The 17,255-nt window shown below is 40.2% G+C and overlaps 1 protein-coding gene and 1 non-coding gene across 2 annotated transcripts; both read left to right on the forward strand.

Annotated features, from left to right (window-relative positions):
* Positions 1–1,668: 1,668 nt before the first annotated feature.
* TOMM20 (translocase of outer mitochondrial membrane 20) lies at positions 1,669–16,458 on the forward strand. Its single transcript, XM_005901786.2, has 5 exons — positions 1,669–1,947; positions 7,991–8,037; positions 10,140–10,221; positions 13,720–13,862; positions 15,259–16,458. Exons 1-5 carry the CDS (start codon positions 1,827–1,829, stop codon positions 15,301–15,303), a joined length of 438 nt encoding a protein of 145 aa, XP_005901848.1. The 5' UTR covers positions 1,669–1,826; the 3' UTR covers positions 15,304–16,458.
* LOC138986157 (small nucleolar RNA SNORA14) lies at positions 2,383–2,517 on the forward strand. The gene has a single exon (XR_011463056.1). It is a non-coding gene; the product is annotated as a small nucleolar RNA SNORA14 (small nucleolar RNA).
* Positions 16,459–17,255: the final 797 nt, after the last annotated feature.

Below are 17,255 nucleotides of genomic sequence, written 5' to 3' on the forward strand. Positions count from 1 at the left end.
CACAGATTCATTATCACTCAAGCAAAAGGGCTTTCCCAAGCTCTTGGACTAGGTTAGGAATGTCAGCTAAATGTTTCCATAAGTACCCTACAATAACTTGACACCATCTACCCTAGAGTCAAGCCAGACTTCGTGTTATGGGGACAGTATTGCTGTATGACAAGATTGCTGTATGAGAATACACCAGTCACAAATATGGGGGGAGATGTGTCTCCAGGCCACTCTTCTGACCAGCCAGCTGGTATTTTGGAGGTTCCTACTACCTCTCAGGTTCACCATAAGGAATCACAGAACTCAAGAACATGTTATGATTACAGTTTTATTACAGCAAAAGGATATAAATAAAATGCATCCAGGGAACTCCCTGGTAGTCCAGTGGTTAGGACTCAGCACTTCCACTGCTGAAGTCCAGGGTTCAACCTTTGGTCAGGGAACTAAGATTTCACAAGCCTTGCTGTGCAGCCAAAAAAGAACAAACCAAAACCAGCCAAAGGGAAAGAGAAGCACGCACAAGGGAATGGTATGGGAGAGTCCCAAATTCAAAGCTTCTGTTGTTCCCTCCCTGAACACCTCACAGAAGACAGAACACCTCACCCTCTGTGCACATGGCACATTGATTCCTAAGTAGACAGAGTACTGCCAACCTCGGAAGTGCACATGCTTCGGTGTCCAGAGCCTTCACTGGGCTTCCCTATGGAGGTCATGGCGACACAGACGGTAAAGCGTCTGCCTACAATGCGGGAGATCCGGGTTCAATCCCTGGGTCGGGAAGATCTCCTGGAGAAGAAAATGGCAACCCACTCCAGTATTCTTGCCTGGAAAATCCCTTGGACGGTGGAACCTGGTAGCCTAAGGTCATGGGGTCGCAAAGAGTCGGACACGACTGAGCAACTTCACTTCAATTATGTAGGTCACATGAAGTTGAACTCCATGAAATTATTCTCCAGCCTCCTTCCCTTCTTTCCCCCAGAAATAGGGCTGATACCACCCAGATCAAAATCTCAACCCTCTAATCACAACCCTGGTCTTTCAGGTATTGCTGGGCACCCCATCATGAACCATCTCTTTAGCATAAACTGTCAGGACACAACAGTCTATAATAAACATTCCTATCACTCCAAAGGTTTCAGAGGATCCTGTCTATGTCTTTTCAAATTTAAACTACACACATGTCTTCGGTGGGTACAACTTGACAACTCAGCGTTTACTATTTTTTTCCATTGTGTCTCTTACCCGTTATCCTTTTCCAGGAATCGCTCCATTTAATTTTCTTCCACTCCTGAGACCGTAACAATCTTTTGAAATCGAATCACTAGATTATGGTCCTTGCTGCAAAACGGACTGTGACTGAGCTTGAAAACCAAATGAAACAATTCAAACAAGAGTTTGAGGGTGCCTGTGTAACATAAAAAGATGAAGCATTTGTGGTCAGCGACCTTCCATCTTTGACACAAGCAAGAAAGTCAGCTACACACACTTTGGATTGTGCGCACGACGGCCACGTGCCGCCCTCATTACGTCAAGCTCATAGGCTCCTAAGGACGTGCGCGACCTCGCGCAAAATCTCGACTCCGAAGCGAACCGGGGGGGTTAGGACCTGGGCAGGCGCAGAAGCGGCGCGGGTGCCTCCGCTCAGGCACTGTAGCGGACATCCCCGGGGGCCTCGGCGACGGGGGCCGGAAGTGACGCATGTTCCGTCTTTCCGCGTCCCTCGCGGCGGGCGGCGGGCGTCTGGACTGAGCCGCGCACTCGGATCCGAGGCTTCGCGGTCAACGGCTTCTTTGCGGGCCCCGCCGCAGCCGACCCGGCTCCTCGGTGGAGAGAAGATGGTGGGCCGGAACAGCGCCATCGCCGCCGGCGTGTGCGGGGCCCTTTTCATCGGTTACTGCATTTACTTCGACCGCAAGAGACGGAGTGACCCCAACTTCAAGAACAGGCTGCGAGAACGTGAGTGGGTCTCCGGTTCCCTGGGCCTCCCTCCCCCTCCCCCCGCGGCGCCCTCGTCCCCTGCTTCGCGCCGGCCGACCCGCCGCGTGCTGGGCGGCCGCGTGGTGCTGCAGGGTCTGGGGCCCTGAGCGCACACGCCAGAGAAAGGTGATGGCGCCGCTCCCAGGGTTGCTCCCGGCCCATGTGCCAACGAACGCGTCCCTCCATTTTGGAGGAACGATTTTTCCCATTTTGTTTTCCCTAAACATGTACCGTGTAAGTGCAGATTCGTTTGTATTATAATTTAGGGGATTGTGGCTCTTTTTTGCCTTTTATCTTTTTTCACCTCTTCCGAACTCGAAAGTCGGGTTTTTTGTGTTTTTTGTATTTTACGAGTTTGTGCTTAGACTGAACCTGCAAATCCAGCTCAGTGTCATTCTCAAACGATAAGGTTGCGTGCATTCTTAAACCCTCTTGGTAGCTCCACTGTAAAGGCTTCCAAGATATGAGTGAATGCTATAGAAATCGCAGGGGCGTCCAAAAGGCTGCAGGTTTCCTGTGGCTCAGCCTTATTTCATACCTGCGACATCTTTTAAAAGAGATTTGCAAGAAGGAAATCGTGTCGCCGAAACCTTTCGTAATCTTTGAATTTCGGAGGTACCAAAACCTTTCGTAATCTTTGAATTTCGGAGGTATGCTCGTTCGCAGCAACGGAAGAGCAAATTTGTTGCATTAAGAAATAATTTTGTAATCTACCTAGGTTGCTCAGTCAGAGTAGTTCCTGAAACTAGAATGTATAGGTAAGTTACTAAAGCCCAGAAAAATACGAAGTGATTAGCGTTTCGCGTGTACTTGGGTCACACGTGGCTGGGACTACCTTACTGGAAACTGCCGCTCTTATACCATCTGCAATATGATATCTGATTCTGGCTCTCTTGTGTCTCAGGAATAAAGGGATATAGAGGTAATTTTTTTATTTATGGTTAGGTAGACTAATGGAAATAATGCTGCTTTGAATTCAGACACTGAGTTTCCTGACTCAGGTTAGTCACAGATTAGCAGTATGATCTTGGGGTTTCTGAGTCTTAATTTTCTTAGCTTGCAAAATCAGGTATTGCCTCTTGTTGGTTTTGTGAAGATTAAAGTGTTTGATGTGCTCACCACCATTCTTGACATGGAGAAGATCCTATAAATTCCTGCTGTAAATGTAATTATTGGAATTTTTATCATTTTCCTGTAGCTTCCAAGAAATAGTTGGGCAGTGGTGGTGTGGAAGTAGATCTCGGTAAAGAATGGATTAAGCCTTCCTTTGGAATCGCTGCAATCCTATTGTTGAAAACCTTGAGAAAACTAATTTTTGGTTGAAGAAATAATAAAAGCTGTCATTTTGAACAAATTGAGAAATCTGTTATTTTCACAGTTTTTTTTTTTTGTCTTCCATAAGTTTCTTTCTAGTTTCAGTAGTAGCCTAATGACTTAAGTGTCAGACTTGAATTAGTAGCTGAATAACCTTGGGCAACAAATTTCAAGCTTTAGTTTTTTTTTTTTTTTTGTAAAACATTGTAATGTAGAATTTAGTACAATACCTGACACATGGTAATTGATGAATGCTAAAGTCCTGGGTGTTCATTGGAAGGACTGATGCTAAAGCTGAAACTCCAATACTTTGGCCACCTCATGGGAAGAGTTGACTCATTGGAAAAGACTCTGATGCTGGGAGGGATTGGGGGCAGGAGGAGAAGGGGACGACAGAGGATGAGATGGCTGGATGGCATCACTGACACGAGGGACGTGAGTCTCAGTGAACTCCGGGAGTTGGTGATGGACAGGGAGGCCTGGTGTGCTGTGATTCATGGGGTCGCAAAGAGTCGGACAGGACTGAGCAATTGAACTGAACTGAACTGAAAGATTGTTTGTGAATATAATTGTTATTTTGTATTTTCTTTAGCAAATAAAACTTGCTCAGAGTAATTTTGAAGTCTTTTTAAAGTCTGTATGGTTGACTGATTTTAAGAACTTGAGGGTGTTTTGTATTTGTGGGGTGTAATTGATTTCAGTTTAGTTAATTTTTCATTTTCTTAGCTTAATTTCTAATAGAATATTTATATCTGTAATACTGTTCATGGGGTTCTCAAGGCAAGAATACTGAAGTGGTTTTGCCATTTCCTTCTCCAGTGGACCACATTTTGTCAAAACACTACCATGGCCCTATGGCTTATAGTTTCGTTGAGTTGGACAAGGCTGTGATCCACAGTTTGTTGCAAGATCAGTTTGGTTAGTTTTCTGTAATTGTGGTTTCCATTCTGTCTGCCCTCTAGATAAGGATAAAAGGCTTGTGGAAGCTTCCTGATGAGAGCTAACTGGGGGGAATCTGGGTCTTGTTCAGTAAATTTTTAATCCAATTTTCTGTTGATGGGTGAGGCTGTGTTCCCTCCAGGTAGTTTGACCTATGATAGGGATAATGACGACCTCCTTCAAAAGGTCTTATGCCAGGACTGTTGTATTCAGTACCCTGACCCCACAGCAGGCCACGCCTCCGTGGAAGACTGGACACTCCGGCAAGTCTGGTTCAGTCTCTTGTGGGGTTACTGCTCCTTTCTCCTGGGTCCTGGTGAGCACAGGGTTTTGTTTGTGCCTTCCAAGAGTCTGTTTCCCCAGTGGTGTGGAAGTTCTGTCATCAAATCCCACTGGCTTCCAGAGTCTAATTCCCTGGGGGTTCTCAGTTCCTTTGCAGGATCCCCACATTGGGAAATCTGTTGTGGACCCTAGAACTTTCACAACAGTGCAAGAGCTTCTTTGGTATAATTGTTCTCCAGTTTGTGGGTTCTCTGCTCAGTGGCTCTGTGGTGGGGCTTATACACCCTACCTTCATTGGAAGGACTGATGCTGAAGCTAAAGCTCCAATACTTTGGCCACCTGATGCGAAGAACTGACTCGTGGGAAAAGACCCTGATGCTGGGAAATACTGAAGAAAGGAGAAGGGGAGGACAGAGGATGAGATGGATAGATGGCATCACCAACTGGATAGACATGAGTTTGAGCAAGTCTGGGAGTTGGTAATGAACAGGGAAGCCTCGTGTGCTGCAGTTCATGGGGTCTCAAAGAGTTGGACTGAGCCACTGAATTGACTGACATCTGTAATAAAAGGGCAGAGTTTTTCAAATTAGTGTTTCTAAAGGTTTTTTGGTTTTGTTTTTAGGAAAAGAGAATTAGGCTGTTTAAAATAGGTTTGAAGTTAAATCAAGACTAATTTATCCAATTTTTTTCTTACCTTCATTAATGTGAGATTACCAGAAACTCCTACAGCATAATTTTTATCTAAATAATAACTAATAAGTGAAAATTAACCTACAAAGTACCAACTACAGATGTTTTTCATTTTACAGCACTGAATGAAATGATTCATTTTAAAATATATTAAGTAATCTAATTTAAAAGATTGCTTTAGATTCGGGACTTTTTGCATTTTATGTGTATTTGTTTTAGTCGGTTTTAACTTGTTAGGTTTACGCAGAGACACTTTGGACTGATTTCTAGTAAATATTGTGTCAGTCTGCTAATTGAATATGTAGTAGCTCCTTGATTTTTCAGTCTGTTATCTGCCTGTTTGTCAGAGATACTATTTGATAAATAAGTTGATGTAACAAGTTAGTTGTCTTACAAAAGTAAAGTGAGAATTTTAATGTTATTGCTGTAAACTTAAAGCAGCTAAGCAAGCTTAAAATTTGGTAACTACCAAACATTCAGCAACAATCATACGTTCTTCTCCACTCCATTAAAAAACCATGTATATATATGTTTGGAAATCAGGCTTCTTTGTACTATTTTCACTTTTATCATTTTCTGCAAATTTTGATGAAGCAAATTGTATATCTCAGTTTATTCCACTAACTTGCTGGGTTTATTTCTGAGATGCCTTTTATACTGTAGAGTGATGTTTGAGTGAAATTCTGCTGCCTGAGTGTTTGGGTTGCCACTCCACCACCCATTAGTTGTGATCTGGTAAATTATCTCTGTGATAACATGGTGATGATACCAGTACCTGTCCTCCTGTTGCTGTGAGGATAAATAAGCTAATTAGTAACATGTAGAATAATGTCTCTCTTGAATCTAAAACAAGTGCTTATCCTTAACATCAAGTGTCCATGTCCAATCCTAGTCCTCTTCCCAGCACGTCTGTATCATGGTCTTTTAATAACTAGGTAATATAGTCTGGTTTCATTCTGCCAAAAGAGAGCTGAACCTTAATTGAGGCTATATATTCTGTTTCTCCGCAGTTGCCTAATGATGAACACCTAAGAAAGGTAGTTGGGAAAAATAGGCAGTCTTCAAATTAATAGTAAGATCAGCTTTAACCTGTGTATATATTTTTGAAAGTGCTAAGGCCTTAGAGTTGTAGCACTTCACGTAATCTGGGGGCTAGAATTGGCTAGAGATACTGGTGGTAAGCCTAGTTTGTAAATGCAAGTTAGAAAAGGTTCCCTGACCAGAGTAAATTAACCATTTGTGTGCACTTAGGTCACCGCCTCTCTACTCATGCATTGAAAATTGGATTTATAGACTGCTTTAAGGTTTTAAGAGGACATTTGCTTGTTTTATGACTTTTGTTTCTCACAGTAATAAAGCATGTCTGGTCTTTTGCGAGTTGATATTTATTTGCTGACCCAGTAATAAGTATTAGAGCTTTACCTTTCTTGGCCATATGGTGTCTTTGGTACTTTTTACTGGTCAGTGAAACTAACTTAACTGCTTAGCATAGTGCAACTCCTTAGCTGAGGAGTTGGTTGCTGTTGAGCTCAGTCCTGAGTGCTTATATCTCAATAGTGCCAACCAGGCACTGAAAATACAGTAACTCATTTAATCCTCATATCAACTCTTTGAAGCAGGTATTGTTCTTAAGCCAGGTTTACATAAGGAGAAAGAGAGGCATAGCAAGTTAACTGTAACTTGCCCAAGGTCACACTGCTAGTCAGTGGAAGATCTGGGGTATAAAGGAAACCCAAGCTTCCTTGTGCCAGCACCCTTTCTCATGGAGTGTACAATTAAAGTGAAAGTCACTCAGTTGTGTCCGACTCTTTGCTACCCCATGGACTTCTCCAGCCCATGGAATTCTCCAGGCCAGAATACTGGAGTCAATAGCCTTTCCCTTCTCCAGGGGTTCTTCCCAACCCACGGATTGGACCCAGGTCTCCTGCATTGCAGGCGGATTCTTTACCAGCTGAGCCACCAGGGAAGCCCAAGAATACTGGAATGGGTAGCCTGTCCCTTCTCCAGGGGATCTTCCTGACCCAGGAATGGAACCAGGGTCTCCTGTGTTGCAGGTAGATTCTTCACCTGCTGAGCTACCAGGGAAGCCCATGCAATTAAACAACAGCTTAAAATATTGTTAGTGTCCTCCTACTGATTTGATTTTAAAAGGTTGACTAATTATGATTTAAACAATGTCCCTTACTCCTGAGTTTTTAGTATTACTATTTCATGTCAAAAACAAAAACAGCCTACAGACTGTAGGGCGAGGCTTTTTTCCCTTTAACTGGCGGTAATTATTTGAGTGCTGCCTTTCTTTGCCCTTATTTTTGCCAAATGCCAAATGCTTTTTTTCTCAAGAAAGCTTGTTCAAATGCTGATTTTTTAAATTCTTTTCTTATTTAATAATGCCAGATAGTTGTCAAAATTTAGTAAAGACAGAGTCAGTTATATTTCAGTAAAAAGATCTATCATAACAACAGAGGCTTGATTCTTGGTCATGTGTCCTGTCCTATGTAGGTTGGAGGTTGGGGAGAGAGACTTCCTCTACTTAGGATGGTTCCAACAGCTGAGTGTCTTAATTATCTCCATTTTGCAAACTGCCGATCCTGGTACCCCAGAGGGAAGGACAAAGCTTCTGTCCAGGAATGTCCCATTGCTGGTAGCTGACCTGAACTATTTTTATGACACTGACAAATCAAAAGAAAAAAAGCCTGAGTTGGTCATGTTTTGCAAATAGAATGAGTACCACAGCAATTAGACTTCTTTTGATTCCCATTTTAATAATAATAAAATGAAAATATTCCCTTTCTTGCAGGAAGAAAGAAACAGAAGCTTGCCAAGGAGAGAGCTGGGCTTTCCAAGGTAATAATCTTTTTTTATAGTCTACTTCAAATGTATATTTTGAGAAAGCTAATTGGTATCAGACACTGATTTTATGTTTTAAAATAGGATTTCTTGGTAAGAACAGTTATTAGCTCTGTTGCCCTTCAGATTTTTCAGTCCTTCCTTATTTCCCCTTTGTCAGCCTCACAGCAGACAACTTCTGTGCGAACAGTGTTTGAGGGTGGTAAGATGATAGGCACTGAAGACACTTAACAAAAAGTTTAAACTTTTTCACTTAGCTGCTCCAAAATAACAAAACCTTTATTACTGATTCCTTTAGAAGAACCACGTTACTCATTTTGAAAGTTACATAAGATTATTCACACCCACTGATCCACAATCCCACTGCCTGTCGAATTTTTACCTTGTAATATGTAAATGTAGACATGAGTCTTATTCATTTTTTTCCTTTTCATAGATCCTATGTTCGTGATTATTTTTAATGACTACATAGATTTATTTTATAAAGAACATTCAGATCAGATCAGTCACTCAGTCGTGTCTGACTCTTTGCAACCCCATGAATCGCAGCACACCAGGCCTCCCTGTCCATCATCAGCTCCCAGAGTTCACTGAGACTCAACGTCCATCGAGTCAGTGATGCCATCCAGCCATCTCATCCTCTGTCGTCCCCTTCTCCTCTTGCCCCCAATCCCTCCCAGCATCAGAGTCTTTTCCAATGAGTCAGCTCTTCGCATGAGGTGGCCAAAGTACTGGAGTTTCAGCTTTAGCATCATTCCTTCCAAACAAATCCCAGTGCTCATCTCCTTCAGAATGGACTGGTTGGATCTCCTTGCAGTCCAAGGGACTCTCAAGAGTCTTCTCCAACACCACAGTTCAAAAGCATCAATTCTTTGGCGCTCAGCCTTCTTCACAGTCCAACTCTCACATCCATACATGACCACGGGAAGAACCATAGCCTTGACTAGATGAACCTTTGTTGGCAAAGTAATGTCTCTGCTTTATGTATAGGTAAATGTTAATCACTGAGCATATAGCCTTTTTTTTTTTTTTAATTGAAATTAGTTCCATCGTCTGGATATACAGTACTTGGACCTACTGGATCAGTAGTAGTTCTTTTTAAAGCAAGTTGAAGCAGTGAAAAAATTAGATCAATTAATGTTACATTTGAGTAATTAACACACCTAACTGACCGGATATGATTATAGCAAGATGAAACTGGGAGGCAATCACTCTGTTTCCCTGTTGTATCCAAACTACCTTTCTGAAATATCTAATATATTCATTATGTTTCAGTAGTCTTTTCTTTCTCAGGATATTTCTGGTTTGGTTCCAGACCACTGTTTTAAAGAGACTGTGAATTTTTTGGTTTCCTGGTCCATGTAATAGTTGTGTTTACACTGTACTGTGTACGTAGCATTGCATGGTGTCTGATAACTGTACACACCTGTAATAAGAGTGTATATAATAATACTCAAGAACCAGAAACTTCTATTAGTAGTCTAGGTTTTTAAATAAAAAGGGACTTTTTAAATACTTGGTTTACATTTTATACAAAGATAATGCATATAGCTGGTGACTTTATTATAGTCATTTGATTTGGTAAAATATAACAAGCCATAAAACAAAAACACAGAAAGGCAAAGTTAATTAAATAAAGCTTCTTGTTTGAAATAACAAAAAAAAAAATCAGAAGCAGCTCAAATGCCCAACAAATAGATCATGATTATACAGTTATATATTTCTCAATATAGTTATATAAAAATCTATGATAATGGCCATCAAAAAATAGTGTAAGTTTTAAAGTTCGTATTTTGTGGTAAAGATATATCTGTACCGTCTTTTTACTTGAGGTTTGATTCACAGCTTTCTAAGAACTGTTCAAACACCGTTTTATCAAAAAGGATTTTTTTCTTGCATTTATTTTAAAGTAGATATTAAACTCCTATCCTTGAGTGTTGTTGAAGAGTAAATTTCTTTTTGTCAGCTTTCATAATGAGCTGTTTTTTTAATGGCATAGTTTTTTGTATTGTGTATATCCCTGAGTAAACCAAGGATATATAAAATATATATATAAATAAAATATATATAAAATTACTAAATATTCTATTTTCAAACAGTTACCTGACCTTAAAGATGCTGAAGCTGTTCAGAAATTCTTTCTAGAAGAAATACAGCTTGGTGAAGAATTACTAGCTCAAGGTAATTAATAGTCATTGAAAGACTAGGAAACTAGATAGGTGATAAGGGGCTTTTTTGGTACAGTGTGGCTATTTTTTAAAAAGATATTCTTAAAATTTCTGGGATGGAGGATAATTAGGGAGTTTGGGTTGGACATGTACACACTGCTATGTTAAAAATGGATAACTGACAAGAACCTACTGTATAGCACATGGAACTCCGCTCATGTTATGTGGCAGCCTGGATGGGAGGAGAGTTTTGGGGGGATGAATACGTATGTTTGTGTGACTGAGTCCCTTTGCTGTTCACTTGGAACAATCACAACATTGTTAGTCAGCTATACTCTAATGCAAAAAAAATTTTAAAGGGATATTCTAAATATTTCAAGAATTAGGGTTTTAATAATATGAGGCATTTAATAATGCAAGGAAAATAAGTAATCTTTACAAATGAGGTTGCTTTTAAAGTAGTTTAGAAGAATATAGTCAATTGTAATATGTAAACAGTAACTGAGAGAAATATCTGGGAATGTAATTTCCTCAGCTCCTTCACCTGATCTTCAGCTCTTTCCCAGTACCTGTAGGAAGGAATGACTAATAGAATACATCCCAGAGAAGGCTAGTTTACCTGTTCAAGTTACACAGTTAATGGCGTATGATTTTCAGAAACAGTGATCTAAATCTGACCCAGAATTTAGGCTTTGGGCTTTGTGCTTTGTGTGTTCCATCAATAGAATTAAGAATTCTGTCTTAAAAATTACTATTATGAAATTAAAATGATCATTTTTCAAATTTGAGAACCATAATTTATTCAATAATTGAGTGTCTTAAATGCATTTATATTTTTATTGTCAAAATAGCTTTTATCACAAAAGTAGCTTTGAAGTAGTTGCTGTTGAAATGGTATCACGTGTTAACTTGTTTTTCTTATTCTCACTGTTGTATTATAATAGATTTTGACATTATTGAACTATATGATGCAGGTCATTTGTGGATTTTTAATCATTGGGCAAAGTAAAGCACTTAAGTCCTCATAAAGGTCATTTGAGAGACTATAATTTCATTGGTTTAATATCGAAAGAAAAGTGAAGCATGTATATCTGTTTCTAAGGATAGAGATTATAATGTTTCAATTTATGCAAAGATATTGTCAGTATTTGTTTATACTCATAAAGATGTCAGTTTATGACTATCAAATTTTCCTTCTAGCCTCCAAAATAAACATAATGTAAAAAAATTTATCTAAGATACTATAGTGCCCTCCCAATTACATGCTTATCTTGGAGATCACTTACTGTGGCCATTTCTCTTTGACTTGAGCTGTTAGATCTATATTGACAAGAACAGTTAACTCATGAGGGGAGTGAGGGGGTCAGGAAAGGATAGGGAAGTGTTTTGTGTTCTTTATTTGAAGCTTATATTCCACATTTCAGCCTAGCACACCCTGAGAGTTATGTAACTCAGCTGCCAAGCCGCCTTTATTCTGGTGGAATCCACTGAACCAGCCTGAGGTTAGAATTAGGGAAAGGTAAACCGGAGAAGGCAATGGCACCCCACTCCAGTACTCTTGACTGGAAAATCCCATGGATGGAGGAGCCTGGTAGGCTGCAGTCCATGGGGTTGCTAAGAGTCAGAAATGACTGAGCAACTTCTCTTTCACTTTTCACTTTCATGCGTTGGAGGAGGAAATGGCAACCCACTCCAGTATCTTGCCTGGAGAATCCCAGGGACGGCGGGGCCTGATGGGCTGCCGTCTGTGGGGTCGCAGAGTCTGACACAACTGAAGCGACTTAGCAGCAGGCCATGAGAAAGCATAAGCAGTTCAGGCAGTGAGCCTCACTGCTTGACACGGCCTCCCTCGTGCAGGTGTCTTCATCCGTAATAACTGGGCAATATCTCAGGATAAGTGAGTAGGATCAAGGCTGCAGTGTGGAGAGGAAATGGTTTCATTTCTACACTAAATTGCTGTGGTTGTTTATAAACGGTTTCCAATGTGTTCAGAAGTTTTAGGAGGTGTCTCAGCCAAAGACCCCCTGTGCTCGACACATACCACTATGGTAGCAGCTCTATTTATTTCCATTTAATAATAAGAATTAATATTCTCAGACAATACTGTGAGCTCCTCTGTTGCCTGTAAATTCAGTGGCCCGAGGATTCAGTGGCCATTGTGGCATCTTAATTTCCAAGTCAGTGGAGCCCTTGTGGCCCTGATGGAGGTCCAGTCCTATGTGGAAGACCTGTGCCTTACATTTTCCATTTTTAATGCTTCTTTGTAGAATTAAAGCTTTCTTCAATTTGAGTAGTTTAAATAAAAATATTATGTAGCAGGCAGTTCCTCCTCATTTACCAGTCCCTTATTTGGTCCCATTCGTACTCAGGGTTGGAAAACTTTTGTGTTTACTGGTTTATTATAAATAATACTATTCAGGAGTAACCAGCTATAGGAGATGCAAAGGGTTAGGGGGTGGAGAACTTTCATGCCTTCTCTGGAGGTGCCACCCTTCTAGTCTTTGATATATTTACCAATCCAGAATCCTAAGAAATAATTTTTTTACATAATTAGAATTTGTTCATTTTCACTTAAAGAGTTACAAATGGTCCAGTCCCTACATTAAATTGCTTAGCAAGCCTAGAAAGATCAACACTCAGTGAATAAGAGAATCAGTGAAACTGTGTATAACAAGTGTAGGAGAACATGAGATAAACCAGGGAAACATTTTCAGGTCTCCTTCAGGCTGCACCTTGAATTTCCTGAGAGAGAAGGCCTAGGCATTGAGGAAAGGGAGAGCATTTGCCCAGCAGAGGAGCGGATGGTGACTTTCATCTTGTAACACGTGGTTTGATCCTGCTCTGCTATGTCCTAAGTGGATTATATGCTGCTTTCCATGCTGTTTCTCAAGGTACCACTTGAGATCTGGCCATCCAGTCAGCAAAAGTTTTATGAAAGTTGTAGCAACAAGGAAGCTCAAGATGACAGGTTGACCACTACTGAGATTGTGTGATTGTATAAGTGTCTTCTGGATATACAGGATTCTTAAGGCGTTGCTCGCGGTTGGATCTGCAGAGAGGATAACTGCCAGTGATGACTAGGTTCAGAAGAGATTAAAGGCCTGTAGGTGTCTACTTGCGTGTGGTAATATTCCCATAGTATAAGGGGTTTAAAGTGAAATTGGGCCTGTCCACCTCAGTCCTCCAGTCTTCCAGTCCTCTCTTTTCGTAAAAAAGTGTTGTTTCATTGTTAGCAACCTCTTAAGTAATCTTGGAGAAATACTCAGTATGTAACTAGTAATAAACTTAGACATTTCTGTACCTTAATTTCTCCCCCTTTGAAAGTGTTACTGGAGTCCCTTCATCTAATCTGACTTATTCTTGTTGGTGGCTTCTTAGTTATACGAGTGTACTATATTTTCTAGATGTTTACCTGCGTGATGTTTTTGGTCATTATCATTTGGAGATATAGTGAAGACTTTAAAGGCAGAGGCTTTTCCAGTTACACAGCATTTTTATGTAAATCTTGCAGGTGAATATGAGAAGGGTGTGGACCATCTGACAAATGCGATTGCTGTGTGTGGACAGCCACAGCAGTTACTGCAAGTATTGCAACAAACTCTTCCGCCACCAGTGTTCCAGATGCTTCTGACTAAGCTCCCAACAATTAGTCAGGTAAAGATTTGAACTGTTACATAAGTGAGTAGGATCTGAGAGTTTGGCATTTAAAAATGAGTCTAGTGAACATGACGACATGAGCCTCTCCTCCGTATAATGAAAACAGTACTAGAGATGTCAGTGCTCAACTAATAGAAAAACATCCAGACAAAGGGGCAGAAAATCCAGTGATCGTGCCCAGGAGCATGACTGGAAGTAAGTCTCTCTAATGCTAAATCTCAGGCCTTGGTGTTCAGATCCCCAAATTGAGATCACTTCCAGCTGCTTTCTAAACCTAGCTTTCTGCCGCCTCTTTTGTGAGACCCCTTACTTAAGTGGCAGAGGACAAAGGAGCCAAGGTGGCACAGCCTAGAAATCAGACCCTTGAAGGCCTGTGGCTCTCTCAGACCCCACTTATCTGAAGGCCTCAGTGTCTGCTAATGCTGAGTTGGGCTTTGAATTTGGAGCTGTTCGATACATCCTCATTGATACAGTAGGTTAAGCATAACTTAGAAGTTGATTAAAATGCATCCCATTCATTTTAAATAGTCAAGGAGCCCCAATGAATCTACTTTTGGGAATATTATGTCTATTAAATGAGTCTTCATGGTTGATATAATTGAAAATTAATAAAAATGACTGGTTAATTCTTTAAACTGAGCTTTTACTCATCTGGATTGGGAAAAGACTGAGAAGAAAAAGGTCCCAAAGATCTAAAGGAAAGAATTGAAAGAGCAAGAAACTGGATTTTGATCCTTTTTATTTTATTTTTTGATCCTAATGAATGTGGTTCCCAGTCTGTTGTCCGAATCCTCTAACATTACTCACCTTTTGAAAGACAGCATAGCATAGTGCTTTTGGAAAATCGACCTGAGTATGATGTCTTTTGAAATATGGATGATTTCAGGATGAAGCTTGAATTCCTCAGTAAGAATGGCCTCTTTTACTTAGTTCACTTGTCCCATGTTACGTGGAAATATTTTCAAAATACTAATATTTCGGAATACTGTATTCCTTCTTTGTATAATGACGGACCATTTACAGGCCAATAGGGAAATGTTTGGAGGATAGAATGATCACTAAAACACTAATCATTATTTTTAGTTCATATGGGAGTGAATAGAGATCTTAAATTCTTTTTTATTTTAGTTAAAAAATTGACATAACACAATATAATGTTACTCTTCCTCTATTTTATTGACTTGAATTTTGAGGTGGGGCTGACAGATTATTTTCTTAAATAAAAACGGTGTATGAAGTGTTAAATATTGACATTTCAATATTAATAAACTTCAGCAAGATTTGATTCAGAGATCAAAAAAGCATTTTATGTTGAACTTAGAATCCTGATTAAATGCTTATACTTTTAAGAATTTATAAGTATTTATAAATTTATAAATGTTTTCTCTTTCAGAGAATTGTAAGTGCTCAGAGCTTGGCTGAAGATGATGTGGAATGAGAAACAAATGTCAACATAATGATCTCAATTAAAACATATTTTTAAAATCTTAACTCAGAAGATGATCGGCTCTTGGGAGTAAGGGCAGATAAGCTTGTTATGGACTGTCCTCCACAGTGAAGTCTACCAAAGTTAATTTTTACTTTGTGTAGATCCATTTGTCTGTTTTATTTATTTTTCCCAGTGAAAAGTGTATTTTGATAGAGAGCTTTTCATTTTATAAATACACTATGAATTACTGAAATACGCATTTTGTTTATTCTTAAAATGTGTGATTAGAATGTACATATAACATCCCATTACTTACATTAAAAATACCCGGTGCTCAGTTTTGAAAGATAGGCCCCCAAAAAATGTAGAAGAAAACTGAAGAATATACTTGTTTTGCTCTACATCAGAAAGTTGGCTGGAAACTTGTGTTGATCAAAACTGAGCATTAAGAGATTATTTCTTTCCATTTAATCTCTTAAATATGTGTAATGTGCTGCTATGCTATAACAACAACTTCACCCCTCCCTTGAAATGTTTTCTTTAAATCAGTGGGTTTGATGTATTCTGGATATTTACCTCCTTGTATTTTAGATACATGTAGTTGCAGATGGCACCAGGAATTGGATGTCTGTACATTCTTAATCTGGCTGAGTAAGCTTTACCAGTTAATGTCTGCCCACTTGCCTCATATATAAACTGAGGAAATGGGTGTGCTAATTCAGCTTCTAATTCCTTTGGTTCTGTGCAGCATTTTCAAATCCCTCTTTCTGAGGGAAATACCTGTTTGGGCAGCCAGCCCTTGTTCTTTTATACTCTGAATTTCGCATGCTTGCCTGGCGTAGTGTTTCTGGTTTTTAAAAGGCATAACGTGTTGATTTTCACTGAAATCATGGTTCTGTCACTACTTTTGTAAATTAACCTGAAACGTGACCTTCACGGTGACTGGGACGATATGCTTGTAAAAGTGTTTGTTCCCTTTTGCTTTTATCCTCAGTGTACCTCCTTAATCCCCTACCAACCCTTATCTTGTATGAGAATAAGGTGTAACTTTGTGGCTGAAGACTTGAATGAAGATAATGGGACCTTTTATCCTCTAAATAGTGACATATTATCTGCAGCCACAGATTAAATATCAGACCTAAGAATAAAGATCCTTGGTACTTAGTGGTGTCTGTTGAGTGGCATTTCTCGTTGTACAGATTGCCTTTATTCTGTCTGAAAGTCTGTGGAGAGACCCTGTCTATATACTCGACATTTTTTCTTAATAGGGTTTTGTGGTGGTTGTGACGTAGTGGGAAGAGTTTGGAGGATGGTTTTAGTTTCCGCCTCTGGATAATCACCTAGCCTTGGGCACGCCCATCTTACATCTCTGGACTCCAATATTCTCATCTATACAATAAGAACATCAGACTAGGCCACTCACACTTCCTGGTGACTTTTCCTCAGGAACCTTTCAGGTTTGTGATCCTGAGCCCTTAAACAGTGTGCTTTTTTTCAGTGACAACCCTGCAGGCTCTTTAGGGGGTGAGGTGGGATGAGGTGAACACTACAATCATGTTGATCGGTTCATTTTCCTAGTAGGATCCCAAATCCAAAATAGTGCAGTGGTGCCCAGTTCGTGATTGGCCACGCAACTAGGAAGCAGTCTTCTGTCCTACGTTTGCCAAAAGGGGATGGACTGGAACAGTCGGGGATTACAGACGAGGAAAGAGCAAGGGGCAGACAGCTGGCCAAGAGGAGGAGGGGTTGGCCTAGGTTTTATTTTAGGAGGGGATGCTTAATATACGCCTTTGTGAACGCCAGTGCCGTCCAAGCTGGGTGTCACCTGGCTTTATGGAAAATAATCAGCTTTGCTTTAATGCTTACTGAAGAGGCAGTGAAGTGCTTATAGTAGAGCTGATTTTGCCCAGTTCGTCTTACTTGAATGACAGTTTCGGTGCTTTAAAAATTGTTCAGTCCCT

This window comes from Bos mutus, chromosome 28, assembly GCF_027580195.1.
Source record: "Bos mutus isolate GX-2022 chromosome 28, NWIPB_WYAK_1.1, whole genome shotgun sequence".
In the NCBI taxonomy this organism is placed as follows: domain Eukaryota; kingdom Metazoa; phylum Chordata; class Mammalia; order Artiodactyla; family Bovidae; genus Bos; species Bos mutus.